The sequence below is a fragment of the Talaromyces proteolyticus genome (assembly GCF_021365285.1).
Source record: "Talaromyces proteolyticus strain PMI_201 chromosome Unknown BGW36scaffold_6, whole genome shotgun sequence".
In the NCBI taxonomy this organism is placed as follows: Eukaryota; Fungi; Ascomycota; class Eurotiomycetes; order Eurotiales; family Trichocomaceae; genus Talaromyces; species Talaromyces proteolyticus.
This window is the reverse complement of record NW_025764282.1, coordinates 1,959,410-1,980,194: the sequence shown is the minus strand read 5'-3', so window position 1 is coordinate 1,980,194 and position 20,785 is coordinate 1,959,410. Positions and strand designations below refer to the sequence as shown.

General features: G+C 47.6%; 9 protein-coding genes across 9 annotated transcripts; 6 read left to right on the top strand and 3 right to left on the bottom strand.

Moving 5' to 3' along the window:
* Window positions 1–189: 189 nt before the first annotated feature.
* On the bottom strand, window positions 190–887 carry BGW36DRAFT_359556 (uncharacterized protein; the record flags this gene model as incomplete). Its single annotated transcript, XM_046214086.1, has 2 exons — window positions 190–614; window positions 689–887. The coding sequence occupies 2 exons, from the start codon at window positions 885–887 to the stop codon at window positions 190–192; spliced, it is 624 nt and encodes a 207-aa protein (XP_046072481.1).
* Window positions 888–2,724: 1,837 nt separating this feature from the next.
* BGW36DRAFT_359555 (a-pheromone processing metallopeptidase Ste23) lies at window positions 2,725–5,948 on the top strand (the record flags this gene model as incomplete). The annotated part of the gene is made up of 3 exons (XM_046214085.1): window positions 2,725–2,931; window positions 2,997–3,023; window positions 3,084–5,948. 3 exons carry the CDS (start codon window positions 2,725–2,727, stop codon window positions 5,946–5,948), a joined length of 3,099 nt encoding a protein of 1,032 aa, XP_046072480.1.
* Window positions 5,949–6,314: 366 nt separating this feature from the next.
* On the top strand, window positions 6,315–7,406 carry BGW36DRAFT_397427 (cleavage and polyadenylation specific factor 5; the record flags this gene model as incomplete). Its single annotated transcript, XM_046218295.1, has 4 exons — window positions 6,315–6,355; window positions 6,460–6,711; window positions 6,774–7,021; window positions 7,078–7,406. 4 exons carry the CDS (start codon window positions 6,315–6,317, stop codon window positions 7,404–7,406), a joined length of 870 nt encoding a protein of 289 aa, XP_046072479.1.
* A 1,447-nt stretch (window positions 7,407–8,853) lies between these two features.
* BGW36DRAFT_359553 (Alpha/Beta hydrolase protein) lies at window positions 8,854–9,902 on the top strand (the record flags this gene model as incomplete). The annotated part of the gene is made up of 4 exons (XM_046214084.1): window positions 8,854–8,932; window positions 8,982–9,150; window positions 9,181–9,532; window positions 9,594–9,902. The coding sequence occupies 4 exons, from the start codon at window positions 8,854–8,856 to the stop codon at window positions 9,900–9,902; spliced, it is 909 nt and encodes a 302-aa protein (XP_046072478.1).
* A 350-nt stretch (window positions 9,903–10,252) lies between these two features.
* BGW36DRAFT_174966 (uncharacterized protein) lies at window positions 10,253–12,001 on the top strand. Its single transcript, XM_046209677.1, has 2 exons — window positions 10,253–10,935; window positions 10,993–12,001. The coding sequence occupies exons 1-2, from the start codon at window positions 10,505–10,507 to the stop codon at window positions 11,708–11,710; spliced, it is 1,149 nt and encodes a 382-aa protein (XP_046072477.1). The 5' UTR covers window positions 10,253–10,504; the 3' UTR covers window positions 11,711–12,001.
* A 34-nt stretch (window positions 12,002–12,035) lies between these two features.
* Window positions 12,036–13,293, top strand: BGW36DRAFT_379421 (putative dephospho-CoA kinase). The gene has a single exon (XM_046216208.1). The coding sequence runs from the start codon at window positions 12,376–12,378 to the stop codon at window positions 13,201–13,203; it is 828 nt and encodes a 275-aa protein (XP_046072476.1). The 5' UTR covers window positions 12,036–12,375; the 3' UTR covers window positions 13,204–13,293.
* Window positions 13,294–13,455: 162 nt separating this feature from the next.
* On the bottom strand, window positions 13,456–14,276 carry BGW36DRAFT_174954 (uncharacterized protein). The gene has a single exon (XM_046209676.1). It carries the CDS (start codon window positions 14,122–14,124, stop codon window positions 13,708–13,710), a length of 417 nt encoding a protein of 138 aa, XP_046072475.1. The 5' UTR covers window positions 14,125–14,276; the 3' UTR covers window positions 13,456–13,707.
* Window positions 14,277–14,494: 218 nt separating this feature from the next.
* BGW36DRAFT_296176 (putative lysine-specific histone demethylase Aof2) lies at window positions 14,495–17,767 on the top strand (the record flags this gene model as incomplete). Its single annotated transcript, XM_046211244.1, has 1 exon — window positions 14,495–17,767. One exon carries the CDS (start codon window positions 14,495–14,497, stop codon window positions 17,765–17,767), a length of 3,273 nt encoding a protein of 1,090 aa, XP_046072474.1.
* A 915-nt stretch (window positions 17,768–18,682) lies between these two features.
* Window positions 18,683–20,723, bottom strand: BGW36DRAFT_379415 (putative alpha-1,6-mannosyltransferase subunit). Its single transcript, XM_046216207.1, has 4 exons — window positions 20,674–20,723; window positions 20,325–20,615; window positions 20,098–20,271; window positions 18,683–20,032 (listed from the first exon to the last, which is right to left on the bottom strand). Exons 1-4 carry the CDS (start codon window positions 20,687–20,689, stop codon window positions 18,783–18,785), a joined length of 1,731 nt encoding a protein of 576 aa, XP_046072473.1. The 5' UTR covers window positions 20,690–20,723; the 3' UTR covers window positions 18,683–18,782.
* Window positions 20,724–20,785: the final 62 nt, after the last annotated feature.

Here is a 20,785-nt window from a genome sequence, read left to right as displayed (position 1 = left end):
ACCCGTATCACTTTCAAGATGTCATGACAGCTCAACACATCCAAAATGAGCCGTATAACATCATTTGGTAGATATGCAAATCTTGAATGTGATAGTGGGATTGGTTTTCGTTTTGATCGTGGAGTATAGTATTTTTTCCTGTACCTGCTTCTCTCTATTCTTTCCGTGATGGTGTGAAATCTGCAGGGATCAAAATTCATTGCTTATTTTGGAAGTTGTTAGCTCAACCGGCAATTTTCCCATTGCATCGATTATCTTACAGTTCGTATGTGGCAATGAAGAGCGAACCCCAGCAGCGTCTTTTCGAAGCGTTAAATTTCTAACATTCTTCAAGGTAATGGCCACGAATAGCTCTAGATTTATCTCTAGCGTAGAGCCCAGGACCCATTGCGCCAGATTCCAGCATCTCATATGTACAATGACTGGGAGCCCTAAGCAATCAAACGATTTCGCATCATAAAAGGGAGTAAGGCCTGCAGTGCCTTGAGGCGGAATTCCAATAAACGCCTTGTTGTAATCCGTAGGCGCAGGAAACTCGCCTATAGAATGAAGATCGCTGGTATGCTGGCCGATGCCTGAAAGCCAGTATTTGCTCTGAAGTGGATTGTACATGACTTAATAATCAATATTAGTAGAGAAATTGAATCAAGAATTACGATGTAAATTCAACGCCGAGAGAAAGACTCACTCAAACGATAAAATCCCTTCCACCGAAAATATTCATTGTCAAAATACGTTTTCTCGACTTCGTCTGCGTTTAGGAAGTGATATCCAGGGCCGTTGCGGTATTTTACCCATTTCTTATTCGCCGAAAAGATACTCCGGGCATGATTATGACCTGGATTGAAGTTGCCGACGCCGTAACCACATATAATGCAAGTGACCATGGTTATTGATTGATTCTTTGGATGAAGAGAAGAAATTGTGCCTAAATCAATCCTCTTTCTTTCTTGTTTATTTATACGCAACATTCTGATGTCATTGTGACCTTTTCCAAAGGTTATTATTATGAGCGCTTGTATCATGGTTACACCTTGAGATGAGGCTAAGATGTACTTGCACAGAAACTCAATTCTGTCTTCTGGACCTGGCAGCAAGAAGGCGGTGCAGCGCATGGCATGCAGGCACGTGCTGCAGGCTCACAGAGGCTTATAAGCGTGCCAACCCTGGAATTGGGCAATGGCCCAATTACCTCAGTATTACTTTTTGGCATTTAGAGGTTGGCAGTGTCAAGGAGCCTTACAATTAAGATTTTCATATATATATATCTAATACTAAAGATATTAAAAATAGATTCAAAATGTTCAAAATGTTCAAAATATTAATCAATAATATCAAAACATTATACTAAAATCAATATTACTTAATTTTTGATATTTTACTTCTAATGATAAATATTAGTGTAAATTCGCATATAAATATGTCTAGATAGATGAGTTCTTTACAACTCAGGCTTATATCTGAATCCAATCGAATTTGCCACTAAACTCAATTTATTCTAATGCGTAAAAAGTCCGACATGTTTATGGGTTAGACTTCCTCTTTATACTTAGTGTTCGTGATAGTTAACAAATCCCTCTCACTCCCTAACTTATAGTCTGCCGTGGCCGATAAAGTGATATCAAAAGATCGAGATTATCGGCTCTCTCAGGATTCAATCAGCAACCCCTTTTCGATCTTTCAAGTGTTGAGGTCTTTTCTCCCCGACGGCCTCGGTAGTTGCAATGGTTGTATGGGCACTGTTCTGCAGGTCCCGGTCAAAGCGGTGCAGTACGGCCTTGCAAACATAGATTATATTGTCGATTCCCTTGGAGAGTATCTGGGAACGAATGGGGTGGTGTCAGACGTGGATGTACAATAATAATATTGCGCAATATTTATCTCAACAACATACCCTGCAAACAAAACTAACCATAAAACTATAGCCCTAACCATATAAACGTAACCCTATAGTGATGAGAAACAGGATGTTACAATCAGCACATTGACGAGTATGCGGTATCATTTGACTAGAATCATCCACCAACGGCTGATGGAAATAAAAAACAATCATACATAGGTAAGTGGTGATTCATACACCCGCCCGCAGGAACCGCCGATTTACCAACTAGCACTGTACCAGTCGCGGGCCTCATTCGCCCTTGTTGATCCCACCAGAAAGCCACGCGCTTAGTGAGCACACAGTGGGGTGGGCACTGATCAGCCCTGGGACGGGCGGGACAGGCAGCCAGACGCGCGGAAACGGTGGCTGTCGCTGTTGTATCATTTTCGCCATCCATGATGACTACGATTGATCGATTGAATGCCGTGTCCTTCCTTCTGCCACCTCACCGCTCACGAACGCCCCTCGCCTATCCTGCTCCTCTTTTTCTTTCCTCTGTTTGTTTTTCAATTTTCACACCTTGTTTTTTCCTCTTTTCCCTTTCCACGTCCTTACCCCCCCCTCGGACTATCTTTTGTGCACGGACGCAACCCTTGCGTCGGCGAATGTCTCCAAGGTCCTCAACACATCTGTCTCGTGCACTGTGGAATGCCTCGTTGATCCGACACTGTCGCTCTGCATTACCGTTTGAACCGCGCCTATTCAACTGCTTAGGCATCCATACGCGTTCGGCGAATTTTCAACGTCGTGACTCTAGTCATCCCACCGTTGTGCTGCCTCGCTGCTATTCCACTTTCTCTCCCGCCACCACGACCACCACATCCCCGCCAGTCTCGTCGACAATGGCTTCGGGAGTGACTCGCGTTGCCGACCGGCTGGAGAAGCCAGAATTGGATGATCGCTCATACCGAGTAATTAGGCTGCCGAACAGGTTGGAGGCGTTGCTGGTGCATGACCCGGACACCGACAAAGCCAGTGCCTCGGCAAATGTGAACGTGGGAAATTTCTCCGACGACGATAGCATGCCTGGCATGGCGCACGCCGTAGAGGTGAGCGGCGAAAGACTGATAAAATGGCGAGTTAGGAGTGAGAGATGCTAATTTTATATCCACAGCATTTATTATTCATGGGCACTGAAAAGGTGGGCATCGGTTATGGCGATGAGTTGAAATGGAGAATACTGACACCATTTGCTATCTAGTACCCTAAAGAGAATGCTTACAACCAGTACCTAGCAGCACACTCTGGCTCTTCAAACGCTTATACCGGCGCAATTGAGACGAATTATTTCTTTGAGGTAGCGGCCACCGGGGAGAGCTCCGATGGTGCATCGACACCATTGTCAGATGGCTCTGCCGCCAATGGATCGGCGAGTAACGCCTCTTCCAATTCGAATTCGGTGCCGCCTCTTTACGGCGCATTGGATAGATTCGCGCAGTTCTTCATTGCTCCTTTGTTTTTAGAGTCGACGCTAGATCGTGAGTTGAGGGCAGTCGACTCGGAGAACAAGAAGAACTTGCAAAGTGACATATGGCGGCTGATGCAGTTGAATAAGTCGCTGTCAAATCCTAAACATCCATACCACCATTTCTCAACGGGTAATTTGCAGACCTTACGCGATGATCCGCAGGCTCGCGGTGTTGAAATACGCAGCGAGTTCATCAATTTCCATAAAAAGCATTATTCTGCAAATCGCACAAAGCTTGTCGTGTTAGGGCGGGAATCGCTTGATCAGCTGGAAAGCTGGGTTGTGGAGTTGTTTTCAGAGGTTCAGAACAAAGATTTACCCCAAAACCGATGGGACGATGTACAGCCCTTCTCTGCAGACCAACTCTGCACGCAAGTGTTTGCGAAACCTGTCATGGACTCGCGGTCATTGGATATATACTTTCCGTTCTTGGACGAGGATGGTCTATACGAGACTCATCCAAGCCGATACATCAGTCATCTGATTGGTCATGAAGGGCCTGGTAGTATTCTGGCTCACATTAAAGCAAAAGGCTGGGCGAATGGGCTTTCGGCTGGTGCAATGCCTCTCTGTCCAGGTGCTTCTTTTTTCACGATTTCCGTACGCCTTACAGAAGATGGGTTGGTTCATCATCGAGAAGTGGTTAAGACGATATTCCAGTACATTGCATTGATTAAAGAACGAACACCAGAACAGTGGATTTTTGATGAGATGAAGAATTTGGCTGAAGTGGATTTCCGATTCAAGCAAAAGTCGCCTGCTTCGCGATTCACAAGTCGGCTGAGCAGCGTCATGCAAAAACCACTCCCGCGAGAATGGCTTCTTAGCGGCAACAATTTGTTGAGGAAGTTTGATGCTGAGTTGATCACCAAAGCGCTGTCTTATCTACGAGCAGACAACTTCAGACTTATGATTGTATCGCAAAATTTCCCCGGCGACTGGGATACTAAGGAGAAGTGGTATGGGACGGAATACAAGGTTGAGAAGATTCCTGAGGATTTCATGGGTGAGATTAGGAATGCTTTGGCGTCTTCGTCCTCGGATAGGATACAGGATTTACACATGCCTCATAAGAACGAGTTTATTCCAACTCGTTTATCAGTTGAAAAGAAGGAGGTTTCTCAACCAACAAAAGCGCCGAAACTCATCCGTCTTGATGATCAGGTGCGAGTGTGGTATAAAAAGGATGATCGATTCTGGGTGCCTAAGGCTACAGTGCATATTACTCTTCGGAATTCGCTGGTTTGGGCGACGCCGGCGAACCACGTCAAGGCTAAAATTTACTGTGAGCTGGTGAGGGATGCATTGGTTGAATACTCCTACGACGCTGAACTCGCTGGGCTGGATTATAATCTTTCTGCAAGTATTTTTGGGTTGGATATTTCTGTTGGCGGTTACAACGATAAGATGTCGGTATTGCTTGAGAAAGTTATATTGACTATGCGCGACCTCGTTATCAAAGAAGATCGCTTCAAGATTATTAAGGAGCGATTGACGAGAGCTTACCGAAACGCAGAATACCAGCAACCATACTATCAAGTTGGAGATATGACTCGCTATTTGACGGCCGAGAAGACATGGATCAACGAGCAGTATGCAGCTGAATTAGAGCACATTGAAGCGGGCGACGTCGCCACTTTCTTCCCCCAACTTTTGCAACAGAACCATATTGAGGTCCTGGCGCACGGCAATCTGTACAAGGAAGATGCACTGAAAATGACCAATATTGTCGAGAACATTGTTCGCAGCCGTTCCTTGCCACAATCTCAATGGCATGTGCGGAGAAATATCATCTTCCCTCCTGGAAGCAATTACATTTATGAGCGCCAGCTCAAAGACCCACAGAATGTCAATAACTGCATTGAGTACTATCTTTTCGTTGGCTCGATCATCGACAACGCGCTTCGTGCCAAGCTCCTTCTCTTCGCCCAGATGACCGAGGAACCGGCATTTGACCAACTGCGAAGCAAGGAACAGTTGGGATATGTTGTTTGGAGCGGCGCCCGGTACTCTGCCACCACAATCGGCTACCGGGTTATCATCCAGAGTGAGCGCACGGCAGAATACCTAGAAAGCCGCATTGACGCATTCCTTGGAGAATTCGCGCAGACGCTAGAGAAAATGACGGACGAGGAGTTTGAAGGACATAAGCGCAGTATTATTAACAAGAGACTCGAGAAGCTCAAGAACCTTGGATCAGAGACCGCGCGCTTCTGGACACATATCGGGTCTGAGTACTTCAATTTCGTGCAGCATGAAGTTGATGCTGCAAGTGTTAGGAGCTTAACCAAGGACGACCTTGCTGCATTCTTCAATCAATACATCAACCCAACCTCCGAAACTCGTGCCAAGGTCTCGATCCATCTGAACGCGCAGTCTGCTGATGTCGACAACAGTCGAGTCCCCGTCGATACCTCGGAAACGGCCGAAGGGGCCGATGCGCTGCATTCCCAGAAAACCAATGGAGTGAAAGTACATAAAGGAGAGCCGATTTACATCACGAACGTGCCGCAGTTCAAAGCTCGTCTACCCGTCAGCGCTGGCCCCAGTCCGGTTGTTGATCTCAGCGAGTTCGAGGATTTTGACCCGAAGCTGTGATGCCATGCTTTCAGCTATTTTGAGCTAATCACCGGTTGACTGTATATCTAGATGTAGATTTAGAAGACAATAAGAGTAGCTAATTGTTATTATTCTTATCACTATCACCAATCTATCTGTATGTCTAAATATGTTCTATATGTCTATATATATGCAGTAATTTATAGCTAGTATTGATGTGTATCGGTCGGGCCAATGTTTTCGCGGAGCTTGATTAAGCTCCACCCACTGCCGCGGAATTCAAGCATCATCTAGCAATTAACAACAATCAATCAGCACAGCACCACTCGTTGGACATATAAACCGCCTAGTCGGACATTTTTCTATTTTTCTACTGCTTGGGGTCTACGACACAACAAAGTCAACATGTCGACCGTCACGGTGACTGCAATGCAGAGCTCAAAACCGTAAGTTCATCTCCAACACCCCAAGCAAACAGCTTGTCGCAGACCATTCTGCCCTCAAGTCAGACCAGAGCACTCCAAACTAACGATGATAATTCTGCTTCCAGCCCTATTATCCCCAAGTCCTTCAATGCCAAACAGCCGCAAACAATCCGGCTCTACCCTCTCTCCAACTACACCTTTGGTACCAAGGAAAACCAACCAGAAGAAGACCCCTCGGTGCTTGCGCGCCTGAAGCGTCTCGAAGAGCATTATGACCAACACGGAATGCGCCGGACCTGCGAAGGCGTACTGGTCTGTCACGAACATAATCACCCACATGTGTTGATGCTGCAGATTGCGAATGCATTTTTCAAACTGTACCCCTCCTCATCTTTCTCCTTTCATTTTGTTTCGACACAGCTACTCACGGGTCCTACAGACCAGGCGATTATCTGCACCACGAAGACGACGAAATCAACGGCTTCAAATCCCGTTTGAACGAACGCCTGGCACCCGTCGGCTCTCAATTCAGCGGCGAAGGCGTGAACGAGGACTGGGAGGTCGGCGATACGCTGGCGCAATGGTGGCGTCCGAATTTCGAGACTTTTATGTACCCATTCCTCCCAGGCCATGTCTCGCGTCCGAAGGAGTGTAAGAAGTTATATTTCATCCAACTTCCGAAAAAGAGTACCTCCCCATCCCCACTAACCCCTCGATTAGGCGATAGCTAATAACTTGTATAGAGGTTCTCAGCGTTCCGAAGAATATGAAACTCCTCGCCGTCCCGCTTTTCGAACTCTACGACAACACAGCCCGCTACGGCCCCCAACTGTCGGCGATCCCGCATTTACTGTCTCGCTACAATTTCGAATTTGTCGATGAGAATGACAACGTTGTCGCCGTCACACCGGGCACGTCGTCTACGGGCATTGAAGAGATCAAGACAAAGGTGCTTGCTGGGGGTGATGCAGAAACAGGCGAGGACACGGGGATGGAAGATGTTAATACGGGGGACGGCGGTGCAGGGAATGCAGCGGGTAACAAGGACGAGGGGGAGAATGAGCAGATTTGATAATCCCATCAACATCTTCTTCCATATCGCGCTGGCTCAATGCTTGGAGTTGCGTTCGATCGCGAAATTAGTCATTCCGTTCATGTTAATCATGCCGTTGGGACTGGGGCTTATCAGCAAAAGGCGTTAGGAAGGTAATAAAGTTAATCCATTTATCTGCAAATGAGAACTCACACTAAATGATATCGGATAAGTATGGCTACATGTATCCTAGTCTATGTCGACTACGAACCTGCATATTCAATGTCATTAATAGTTCAATATCTACGTGGACTCGCTCCCATGTAAACCCTAGTACCTACATGCTAGTACGTACAAGGATACATTTAACGAATGCGAGCTGTGGATAAATATCGGCGAATCAAATGTATGACAGAATGATAAGCATATTTAAAACATCATTGACCAGTGACCGCTGTAGAGTTAGGTTGATATGCAGGTCTGATCGACGTGACAGGGGTTACGTGTAACACATCATGTTTTGAGTAGCGGTACGAGGTGGCGTGATTGGTCCTCAAGTATTACTACAATGCATTATACCTTCATTTCATTCAGGCACCCTATACGGCTGCTTGTTTTGGTCTAGATAGTAAATTAGTTAGGGTATTCGAGTAAAAAGGTAAAAGTCTTGAACCACCCCCAAAGGCATCAATGTCCGATTCAAATCTGACCTACAGGTACCAATATGTTTGACCACCCCGGCATCCTGACTTTTGTTACTAGATATGAATATGAGTGAATGAATATGTCTACATTGTAGCAGAGTGCATAGCATATATCTATCGTCTCGAAGTATTATTAATAGTAACGATCAGCAAATCAGCCCCTAAGGCTCACTAATCAGCAAGCGTCAGCAGACCCGTTTCCGGTCATACTACACGGCAAATCCAATGAAACAGGCCACTCTCTACCCCCCCTTGCCGGTATAGTTAATTACTAGGATAAATAAGCTGCTTCAGCAGATAAAGCACGATTTAGTCATTGCGCTACATCCAATCAGCGGCTGTGCCTAACTGTGCAATTCACTGCAATACGATGTTGATGTTACACTACGAATCTTGATCACGATGGAGCGTGGTATGAAGGGATGGTTTGTGCGTCAATCAGACTCCAATCAGAGAATGTACAATGTATATACTCCGTACTTACGCGATACTAGGCTCAGCACCCCTCAGACTTCCCGTGTCAATCTCGCTCGCTCTTGAGAATGATGACTAGAGCATACCATCAGGATTAGCAATGCTACCGTGAGGACCGGTCAAAATGGACTACGGGCCATTGCCCATGTGGCATGGGCATGAAGCAAAATCTTTTAATGGACTGGCCTGCCCATGCTAGCAGTCGACTATATATCTTGACGAAAGTCTAGGATTCTGATCTGCTAGTCTGGAGGCTGAGACTAGAAGAGTTCGAGAGTCAGGACTCAAGGGCATCGTTATCAAGAATCATGTTCACCTCAACTCGTGCCCTGGCCGTGGCAGTCCTTGGCCTGTCTGCTTCAGCCCTTACGGTGCCGGTTCGCCGTGGTAGGTTTATCAAACGCGTCTCTGCCCGAACATTAGCTAATGTATTCAGATGTCACGTCGGGCCTGTGGTCCGAGTTAAATCTCTATGAACAGTACTCGGCCGCTGCCTACTGTCCAGACAACTTCAACGCTACTGCCGGAACAACCGTGCGTTGCTCGACTGGAAACTGTCCTCTGGTCGAGCAGGCCAGCGCGACAGTCGTTTACTCATTTGATGAGTGAGTATACCGTTGCTCTTTCGGTGTAAGAGTGCTGATTTCTCGAAGTGCTGGTGATGGCGACACAACCGGCCTTCTCATCAAGGACGACAGCAGAAAACTGTTCATCCTGTCTTTCCGCGGCAGTAAGACCATTTCTAACTGGCTCACGAACCTCGACTTCACCCTTACGGATGCGTCCTCCCTGTGCGATGGTTGCGAGGCTCATAAGGGCTTCCTAGAGGCCTGGCAATCCGTTTCCGAAAAGATCGAAAGCGAGCTATCTGCGGCTATCGCCGAGAACAAGGATTATGGTATTGTCGTTACTGGACACAGCTTGGGAGCTGCGTTGGCGACTCTGGCGGCCGTAGAATTGCGCAACCAGGGAGACAAGGTTGATTTGGTGTGTCCATGATCCGACATTGTCTCCTGTCGAATATTTTGGAATACTGACAACACGACAGTACACGTACGGATGCCCTCGCGTAGGAAACCATGCATTCGCCAGCTTCGTCACGACGCAAGAGGGCGGAACGAACTACCGAGTCACGCACACCGACGACCCAGTGCCCAAGGTACCCCCCAAGAGCTTTGGTTTCAGCCAGCCCGGCCCCGAGTACTGGGTCACGGCGGCGAGCAACTCGTCCGTCTCAACGTCCCAAATCACAGTCGTCCAGGGCATCGACTCTGATCTAGGCAACGACGGGACCGCCGTGGGGTTGGACATTGCTGCTCACTTGTGGTATTTTAACAAGATCTCGGCGTGTGGTTGATATATGTATATATATATATATATATATGTCAACTGGTAAAAATGTATAAATGTATATAGATAGATAGAAATGTACATATGTACTGCTGCTTTCGTCAATTGATGTAGGAGATTCGAGTCGCTCAGCAATCAGCATAACAGGCCACCCATAGACATACGTACACGGGCACCTAATTCTCCGAGATGCAGAGCAAAGTAGCTGGATTATTGTCCGGGTTGTGTGTTGTAGAGGGAGAGAGGGTGTGGTGGGAGTTACGTATGCCAGCCTGGGCTCGGAACGCCGGGACCCACCAACACGCAATCCCAGTCCCAATCCGGAATCCCCGCGCATTCCTCTGTCTCCTTCGCTCTGTCCGTCTTTGTATGTGTCTAGACATACTATCGGCCGCCATGAGCACTCCGATTCTTCTTTATTCTCCTCCCCCATATTCCACTTCCACTTCCACTCCCACTCCCACTCCACTCCATCCCATCCTCCGCTGCCTTCTCTCGTGTGTTAGCATTTAGGAGAGATCTTCAGATCTTCTCGTGTTGGCCCGCCCGGCTCAATCTCCATTGCTCCAATGAGCCCAAGCCCGCTCGTTAGCGTCACCACTACGGGAGATGGTTCTTCGGCATATGTCTAGAGTCAGTCCGGCTTCGGGTCGCCGCAGGCTAAGACCGCTGATGCTGGCATTGATGGTCGTCTGTGGCATCTACTGGCTTGCAACCTCCTCCAAGTCATCCTCTCCGTCGTCCATATCCTCGACCAGTATCCGCGCCTCCGCGAACGAGAGACTTTCCGCGCCGAACTCGAGATCGGCCCATGATGGCCAGAAGCTCGGCATCCAGGTGCCTGTGTCAGCTCCACGGCCCTCCTCACGGGCAACCACTTTGAGGAAGGATCTGGTCGTGGCTAGCATGAAGGGGGACAATACCTCCTGGCTATATGATAGTCTTCCCGATTGGAATAAAAATGTGTATGTCGTTGATGACGAAGATGCCGAATTGACTGTGGTGAAGAATAAGGGCCGAGAGTCCATGGTATACCTCAGGTGTGTATTTTCTCTCCGTTGAAATGACTGAGTTACACCAGAGATTGACTGGATCAGCTACATTATCGATAACTACGACCATCTACCAGAGTACATGCTCTTTATTCACTCCCAACGGTATCAATGGCACAATGACGACCCATACTATGACGGTGTCCCGATGATCAATCGGTTCCAGACTCCTTACCTCGAACTGGCCGGATATGTCAACCTACGCTGTGCCTGGGTGCTCGGATGTCCCGAGGAAATCCACCCGCTGACAGATAGCGACCTGGATGTAGTCCATGCCGGCCCATATTACATGAACGGCTTCAAAGAGCTTTTCCCGGGGGTCAAAGTTCCAGACGCCGTCGGGGTATCATGCTGCGCCCAGTTTGGCGTTGCCAAATGGAAGATCCTCGAGCGACCGAAGAAAGATTACCAGCGCTACAAGAAATGGCTTTTGGAGACGGAATTGGATGATGCAACGAGTGGGAGGATTATGGAGTACTCGTGGCATAGTGAGTGTCGCTTTCTCTATTTTACAATTAGCACAAATATTAATACGGTTTCAGTGATATTCGGAATGGATCCGATTCATTGCCCAGACGCTCGGGCATGTTACTGCAACGTCTGGGGGTTGTGCAACCTCGACTGCTCACAAGAGGAATGCGAGGATCGATATATGCTTCCCCCGTTTTCGAATTTGCCAGAAGGATGGCCATATATAGGCTGGGACGGAGAACCGCAGGATCCGACTGAAAGAGACGTTCCTCAGTCGGTTTTTTATGACTGATTTGTCGATTCGACCTGCCGTAGAGCAGCAATTGACTGCCATGAGTTGGCATTCAACAAAATTGGGAGTAGACATCATCCCATCATTTGGATTATTTGGTGTTTGTTATAGACTATTGATTGCATTTGAGGCGTTGGGCTTGTGTTATTGTTCACTTAGCGTTGAAACACGAGTGCGTTAGATTAGGGATTGGCATCTTCGCTGGATAGAATTATAATCGACAGGGATTGGATTACAAATATAATATAATATAATAGTTAGTTAAACCTACCTGCGAATAACCATATAGAATTTCTTCTTAGTGTAACTAATAAATACTGATGTATGATATTGAAACATGCCGCAGCAACCTCGGCTCTGGTCTCGGCATGTTTGCTTAGTCCGGTGACGTTGTCGACAACGCCTGCTCATTGTTCGTTATCATTCATATATATGTACTAGTACTAGTTCACATCTTCTCGCATGATTCGATACCAGCCAGAGGATCCTTTCGAGTCTCGACGATGCGCCTGCATAGCGTCGCCTAGCTAGATTTCGCAATTGATGTTCCACTGTCTGCCCTCTCGGTCTGGCTATTAACCCACCACCGTTATATTCCACCTGCACTCGACAAGACTATCTTCACTTCCTACGACCATCATAATCACGACTAATCCATACTCACCATGCTCATCATCGGCCTCACTGGCTCCATCGCCACCGGCAAATCCACCGTCTCTTCCCTCCTCTCTTCCCCGCCATACAACATCCCCATTATCGACGCCGATGTTCTCGCACGCAAAGTCGTCGAGCCCGGCACCGCAGGCTACAAAGCTATAGTCAACTATTTCGGCCCTAGCACCCCGGATCTCCTCTTACCTGCAGACCCGCAGACAGGACAGCGCGCGCTGAACCGGCCCGCGCTGGGGAGGCGTGTGTTTGGCGATAGCGAAGAACGAAAGCGCGACAGAACGATACTCAACAAGGTCGTGCACCCAGCCGTGCGCTGGGAGGTTTATAAGTCGCTTTTGTATTACTATTTAAGAGGCCAGTGGGCGGTGGTGTTGGATGTGCCGTTGCTGTTTGAGTCTGGCATGGATGTTATCTGTGGCACGGTGGTGGTGGTTGCTGTCAATGATCCGGCAGTGCAGATGTCAAGGTTACGCGCGCGCGATCCGCATCTGACGGCTGAGGATGCAGAGAATCGCGTAAGGAGTCAGGGCGACGTGCGTGAGAAGGTCAAGAAGGCGCTTTACAGGAACAGAGCGTCGGAGGATACCGACAAGGGCTCGAGAGGTGTCGTTGTCTGGAATGATGGCGACAAGGCGGACCTGGCCAAGGAGGTCGACAAGGCGATTCTTACTATCAGAAATTACAGTCCTAGGTGGTGGTCGTGGTTGTTATTGATGGCGCCGCCCGTCGGCGTGGCTGCGGCAGTGTGGAATATGGCGGTGAATTTTGGCTTACAGAGGAGCTGGGATCAAAAGGCTAAAAAGGACAGGGCCAAGTTATAAATATTAATCATCATGGGATAAGAAGACCTCATGTCGTTATTGAATGTAAATAGGTTGATCGATACTAGCGGAGTGTGCATAGATGATAATAATACATCCTGTATCAATTGTCCTGCTTCAGTTATACTTGTACTCCGGCGCAACTCATAGATGGATGTTACGTTGATACCGCGACTTCTGTGTTTTCATGTGTAGAATACCAATTTATCAGATCCAGGTATCAGGGCACCGTACGACGGTCACTGCAAGTGGTCTTGGCCGAAGTCTTCAGCATCACTAGTGCCAACTTTCGCCCTGTGTATATGTAGCGCTCAGCATTATGTATATCCTCCAATGGCATTGAATAATGGTGAATGCACTTCTCCTGTCAATATGGCTGGCAGGCACGATGCATCGCACTTGAGATTGCAGACTGGTACGGCCAGTAATCGCGAACGTAAGGAACGACAGGACACGATACAACACACCTGGAGAGTCAGCAAATTTTGCACGGTGCCTCGCAAGTTACCTTGTCAGATGAATTAACAAGCAACAGGGCTGGATGCCACGACATTGTTGGCATGAAAGTAGGGCTGGCATGGATACGATTGATGATTGATACTCTAAACGGGGCGAGGTTCGGTCTGAAAAATACGCTGGACCACTCGCTCGCCGACCAACCAGAGCAGAAGACCACCATGCCCCTACCAATCTAGCAATTTCCTCTGATATACCGCCCCAGCCACATAGCCAGAACAGCCAAGGTAGTGGCAGCGACATCGGGGGCTTCATCAAGCAGTTGAAGAACAGATGAAGTCGCGGACCAGACGAGAAAGAGTGGAGCCAGCAAAAGAAGAAGAAGAATAAGAAGAAGGGGCAACCCGGAAGTGGTAAGGCCAGCACCCGCCGCCCTCCAGCCAGTTCAACCACTGTCCATATCATGTCTTTTTGTCTCGGTTTTGGTCATGTATGATATTAGGCATTCGAAAGCGTTGGTAGCTGTCTTGTTTGTCTCCATGCTGACATGCTCGCAGCAAGTCTTGCCATGTTGAACGCCGCGAAACACTCTCACTACCGAGCCGTTGATCGATAGCCTGCATGTATGTCATGCAATCTGATATCCCGCTTTACATGGATGTGAAGAGTATGGATTTGTTGTCTAGTAATTGATCAATACCGTTGACTCGCCAATGATCTTGTGAATGCCATCTATAAGAATTATTGCTACATACGTCCGATCTGTCCTATGGGTACATATCCCGTCGCAACCATGAACCCTGCGTCAATTATCTCGAACGCCTCTCCAGCGTCGATGGCAAATGGACATGGAGACAGTGGAAACTCAAGAATCAATAGAAGCACTGCAACTTCTCTCACATTCAAACATTACACTTACCCTGCTATCCCCGCTCCTCAACAAGACCAAATACCAGCGTCAAAACGTCGACGTATTGCCGATCCTTCGGACAGATTTGTCTACCAGAATGGTATTAATGGTCTAGAGAAAAGCAACTCCTGCATTCAATTGCAACATCAGAATCAGATTCCCAGTGGCTCTGCTCTTGGAAGCGCTTTCTCGTTCTCGTCGCAGAGTGCAGCAACAGACAGAACGTACCGCGATGATTTTGAGTCCGAAGCATCAAATTACAATACTCCAAACACATCAACCTCAGTATTCTCATCCATCTCCCAGAAAAAGTCTACATCACCCTCTGCTTTGTTAATTGCGGGCTTGGAATCTACCACCACTGCCACCCCGAAGCAGTCTGCTATCAATCAAGAACTAGAGGCCGAGACCGAGCCTCCTAATTACGAACAATTCAAACCCCGATCCTCGATTCCCTCTGGGCTCCCAGGACCAGTGTACGCGCAACAATGTATCACCGCTGCAATTTCATCGCGTCTCGATCCTTTCGCACTACATATAGGGGAACAAAAAGCTTTAGAGAACCATCTATGCCATCTCCATGTCACGGCATACCTTAATATCCGCAATGGGATTTTGCGACTCTGGACTCGCAATCCAATGATTAGCGTCACACGCGAAGAAGCACTCGGGTGCGCCAAGGATTTTAAATGGATGGGCCTCGCGGATTTTGCCTACGAATGGCTTGTGCGCAAGGGATATATCAACTTTGGCTGTGTCGAAGTGCCACAAGCTATTGTTCCACCCAAAAAAGGTCGTCGAAAGTATGACGGACCTGTAATTGTTATCATTGGTGCTGGTGTAGCTGGTCTTGCGTGCGCTAGACAGTTGGACGGGCTGTATCAACAGTATCGCGACAAGATCGGCTCGTTAAAAGTTATTGTGCTAGAAGGACGACGTCGCATCGGTGGACGTATATATTCACATCCTTTGAAAAGCCATAAGAACACTTTATTGCCGAATGGACTGCGTCCGACGGCTGAAATGGGCGCTCATATAATTGTCGGATTCGATAAGGGAAACCCATTAGATCCCATAATTCGCTCGCAACTAGCACTGCGATGTCATTTGCTTCGTGACATCTCCACAATATACGATATCGACGGATCAGCAGTCGATGAGATACAAGACGCAATGGACGAACGACTATACAATGATGTGCTGGACCGGTCTGGCAATTATCGACACAAAGCCGCTATCAAACCTACTGCAGAAGGCGACCGCGACACAATATTACATGGCCGCGACATCACCGTAAGTGACGGTGTTACGGTCCAGCAATATGAAGAAGCCCGCGCAGCCGGGACACACAATCTTCTGCTTCCAGCCGCGAGATTTCGTCGCGGTATCGGACATAATGCATCTCGCATCCTTCCCCCTCCGTCTTCGCAAATTTCGGATCTAGCTCCTGATGAGGAACTACCGGCAGCTATGGAATGCCAGAGCATGGGGTGGAGGCTCCTAGATGGAATATCTCCTCGAGATGATCTCAATCTTGATGCTATCGCTAAGACTTCCTCGAAACAAACCCTAGGAGCAGTAATGGACGAAGGTGTCAAACAATACCAACGCATGCTACCGCTGACACCCAAGGACATGAGACTCTTGAATTGGCATTATGCGAATTTAGAATATGCAAATGCAACTAATCTTAATAGACTAAGTCTATCTGGTTGGGATCAGGACATGGGCAATGAGTTTGAGGGAGAACATAGTCAGATTATCGGAGGATACCAACAAGTGCCTCGAGGGCTATGGTCGTTGCCCACGAAACTCGACGTCAGGACCAACGAAACCGTCACAAAAATAACCTACGACTCAACTGGCACAGCAAAAAATCATAAAACAATAGTCCATACTGAGAATGGTCCCATAACAGCCGACCATGTCGTCTACACAGGCTCTTTGGGCACGCTCAAACACCATGACGTGGAATTTTCACCTCCATTACCGGACTGGAAGACCGGGGCAATTGACCGACTCGGCTTCGGTGTTCTCAATAAGGTCGTGCTAGTCTTTGACCAAGTATTCTGGGATAGCAATCGAGATATGTTCGGTCTTCTCCGCGACACCGATGTTCCAGGCAGTATGTCGCAGCCTGACTACGCGCGAAATCGCGGCAGATTTTATCTGTTCTGGAACTGCGTTAAGACCGCCGGCATACCGCTGCTGATTGCATTGATGGCCGGCGACGCAGCGCATCAAGCAGAGAGCTTGTCCGATACGGAAATCGTCGCCGAGGTTACAGCGGAACTCCGCAATATTTTCAAATCTACACCCGTGCCTGATCCGTTAGAGACAATCGTCACACGTTGGAAGTCGGATAGATTCACTCGTGGCACATATTCATTTGTGGCTGCTGATGCCCTACCCGGTGATTACGATCTCGTTGCCAAGGATGTAGGAAACTTGCACTTTGCCGGCGAAGCGACGTGTGGTACGCATCCAGCCACAGTACACGGGGCGTTTTTGTCAGGATTGAGGGTAGCAGCGGATATCATAGAGAAGGTTTTGGGACCCATTGTTGTGCAGAAACCTCTGGTCCCTGTGAAAGAAGGCGAGATTATTCAGCCGGTTTATGGAAACGGATTGGGCAGTGGGACAAAGAGTACTATAAACAACCATACGTACAAGAAATCCACAACGCCAACATCAAAACCAAAAGCAAAACCAACCCCCAAGCCAGCAACCATTGCATCAACAACTACAGCATCAACTGCGCCACCCCCTGAACCCATCCCTCGCGAACAACAACTCCACGCCAATGCCCTGGAAACTTACTTAACCAAAACTCTCGGCCCAATTCCCGTGAAGCCCCCCAAAATCGCACTCAACCCCTTCCTCACATTCCAAAAAGACTACTGGATCCGGGCCAAACAAGCGTGCGAGACACAGAAGCGAGAATCCACAAAGGATCCGCAAGCCAAAGCTGCGAGAGATGAGATACGGGCGGTACTAGGGCAAATGTGGCGCGAAGCAGATGAAGAGACAAAAAGACCGTACCATGACCAGATGACGATAAACAGACAAACAAATACAGAGGTGTTGGAGGCGTGGAAGGGGCAGATGGATGTGTATACAGCGCGTCGAGAAGAGGAGAGGAGGAAATGGGAGGAGCAGAATCCGTTTGAAAAATGGGTGGAAGAAAACGTTTCGTAGGAAACCTTCAATCCATTTCTAGAGAAGGATTGCATGTTTTTCATCATTATAAGCCTAATTGATTGGTGGGTTTGAAAATGTTAGTTATTGCTAAAACTGTTAATTCTGCTTATTATTTTCAATACCAATATCAATTGATATTTTTGGCGATTCGCTCTATCACTATCAACGTGATCCACCTACTTAACCTAACTGCAGAAAGTAGCTTTACCTGTCGCTGGCTTTCGCCATAACTGCTCGGCCACCTGGCCATTCTAGGTGAGCCCTTCAGCAGCTTTTATTTAACGTGGCAATGACCTGAAAATTGCGAATGGACAAGCATGTTCGAAAATAATTGGATATTGGTCTCACTGACAACACGTCTCAGCGAAAACCCCAATGTTGTGAAAGCCCTTGTCATTGCTTAACGAATTTTTGCCAGCTGAATCTACCTCACTGTAACGATCTTCTGATTACCCAATGATCTTTACTCGACAAGGATATCCATTCATCAGGTGAGTTCCAGCTTTTTCTGTTTGGTATGCTCTCTCCCCATGTACTGTTCTGAAGTCAGCCCCCTGAGTACTCACCATTCGCACCAATTTGGTCATAAACCTTTCATGTTTGGCTCTTGCAGCATCCCATTCATCATAGACCGGTTCAATCTCAAAATTCCGAGCTGTCATTACTAGAACGGTGCGCATTTCATTGTAGACGAGGTTCTGGCCAATGCAATTTCGTGGGCCTTGTTCGGACGGGCGATATGCTGCCGGATCGGGATACAGTTCATGACCTGGCTCAACAAGCCATCGCTCTGGAAGAAAGCCAGTCGCATGCCTGAGTCACCATGGGGTTATTAATGATACATATGTAAGTTTAATTATATTAAAATAGATAATTTAATAAAAATTTTTACTTCTTTATTCAGTAGATAAGTATACAATGGGATGAACTTTTGAACAGCTCGAGAGAGTGTGTGTATTGGGTAGATATGGCGTATATATATACACCAGCCATCGCCTACAAAATAGTAAACCTATACTACACTGCCATCAACCTCACTACCCTTATAACTAGCCCTAAAGTTCTTCATAATCCAGATTTTCGGCACCATTCTAAACTCCACCCATAATCCCCTCGTCAAATACTTTCTGATTATCTCATCCCTCAACGTTTCAAACAAAATAACCCCCCTTTCTCCCATTATTTCTCGGATGATGTCTGTCTCGATATGGCCTTCGGCAATGTCGCCGGATCGTAAGATACGGAAACCGGAGAAACCGGCGATTGTTTCGATGGGTTTCCACGTATCCTCATCTCCCGATGAAGAGGGGGGTCTCTTGATTTCGGAAATGTCCTCGATGAGAGCGTAGTCAATGCCTCTCCAGAATTCAGGTGTGGATTTGACGGTTTCGTTTTCGGTCTTGTCATATACCCATAATGTTTGCGGGAACGTTGAGTGGTCGAGTTGTAGGAATCTGGTAACGCCCGTTTGACAGGCGAGATTACCCATGTGTAGAACAATGCGGGGCTGAGTGGCATGGCCGTGTAGATGCACTTTTTTCAAGGCGTGCGCTCCGGGGTAGTTCGCTGACGAGACGGGTAGGTAGATGATTGTCGAAATGAGGAATGATGCAAGTGTGGAGAGTGCTAGGACTAGTGACAAGGCACGGTAGATGATTGATTTTGTTCGTCGTGTCCAGATATATCCCGCCCCCTGAGCGCCTGCCGCGGTTAATGGTGGGATGATGTAAATAATAAAGCGCCATTCCTTGTGCGGAAGCACGCTGTATATTCCGACGAAGGCTAGTGATGGAAGTAGTAATGCAATTGACGCTCGTCTCGTCGCATCTGACCAGAGCGAAACTGGGATACCGACTATCCAAATCAATGGGTTCATCAAGAGACGCGGGATAGCATCGACAAAGTAGAAATACCAGGGGCTAGTCCCCCAAGCCGAAGCTTCACCGGATATAACATTGAATTTAAAGGCAGAAAATTCCGGCCAGAGGGGAAAGCTTTGCCAGAAATAAGAATCAATGACGACTGTCGTGCTTAACCCGACAAGCAAGCCGACAATGCCAGCAGGGATTATGTCGTTGAAGATTCGGACACGATTGGTTAGGAGGAGGAAAATAGTGGTTGTTGCTAGGAAGACGGCGAGTTCGGAGCGGAATATAATCCCAGCGATGGTGATGAGAGATAAAGACATTTTATATCTCTGGTATGTTTTGCTAATTGTAGTACCACCGGGCCTAGGGAGGAGAAGTCGCAAAGCGATCGTCGCTAGCCAGGTCAGTCAACTGTCTGCATATCAGATATTGTAAATGTCAGAGAAGATAGATTCATACTTATCCCAAAGGCAAACATGTTCGACAATGTACGGGACGCATAATAAGCCACATGGAATTGACTTGCTTGGAAGAGCAAAAACCAATACGCCGTCGCCCTGCCAAATGCCCCGTGTAGACCTCGAGCATACAACAGGAGTGCGAATGCATTGAAAAAGCCAAGAACCGCGCGTGCTAGATCGAGTCAATGAATAAAACACCATCGGCACGACTGTAGAATAACGTACCTAGCAACTGCCTGTTGACGTCGCTATCTAGCCATATAACCGGCCTCGATGCCGTAGCGAGCGCAAGGGCTCCGACGAACGATCGCGGAACAGAGCCCGGGAAACTGAAATGATCATATTGATCTGCAAATTTCTTGGCTATCGCATCGTGGCCAAGAGTAGGCGAAGGAATGCCATATGTCAATATATCATGAGTGGCTTGCAAGTGAAATGACTCTTCTACTTTGGTGTACGGCGCCGCTAGCAAATGCAAGAGGATGACAGCGGGGATGGTGGAATAAACAACGACGTCTGTAGCCGTTAGCTAAAATATATTGTGCAAAATATCATATAGGAGAAGCATCGATACCTAATGCTTTCGACATTTTCCAACCATAGTTGCTGTTGTCTTCATCAACACTATGATTGATAGAGCTGTGACCTGTCAGCTTCCGTATCGATAAAGAGGCAGCTGCCCCACA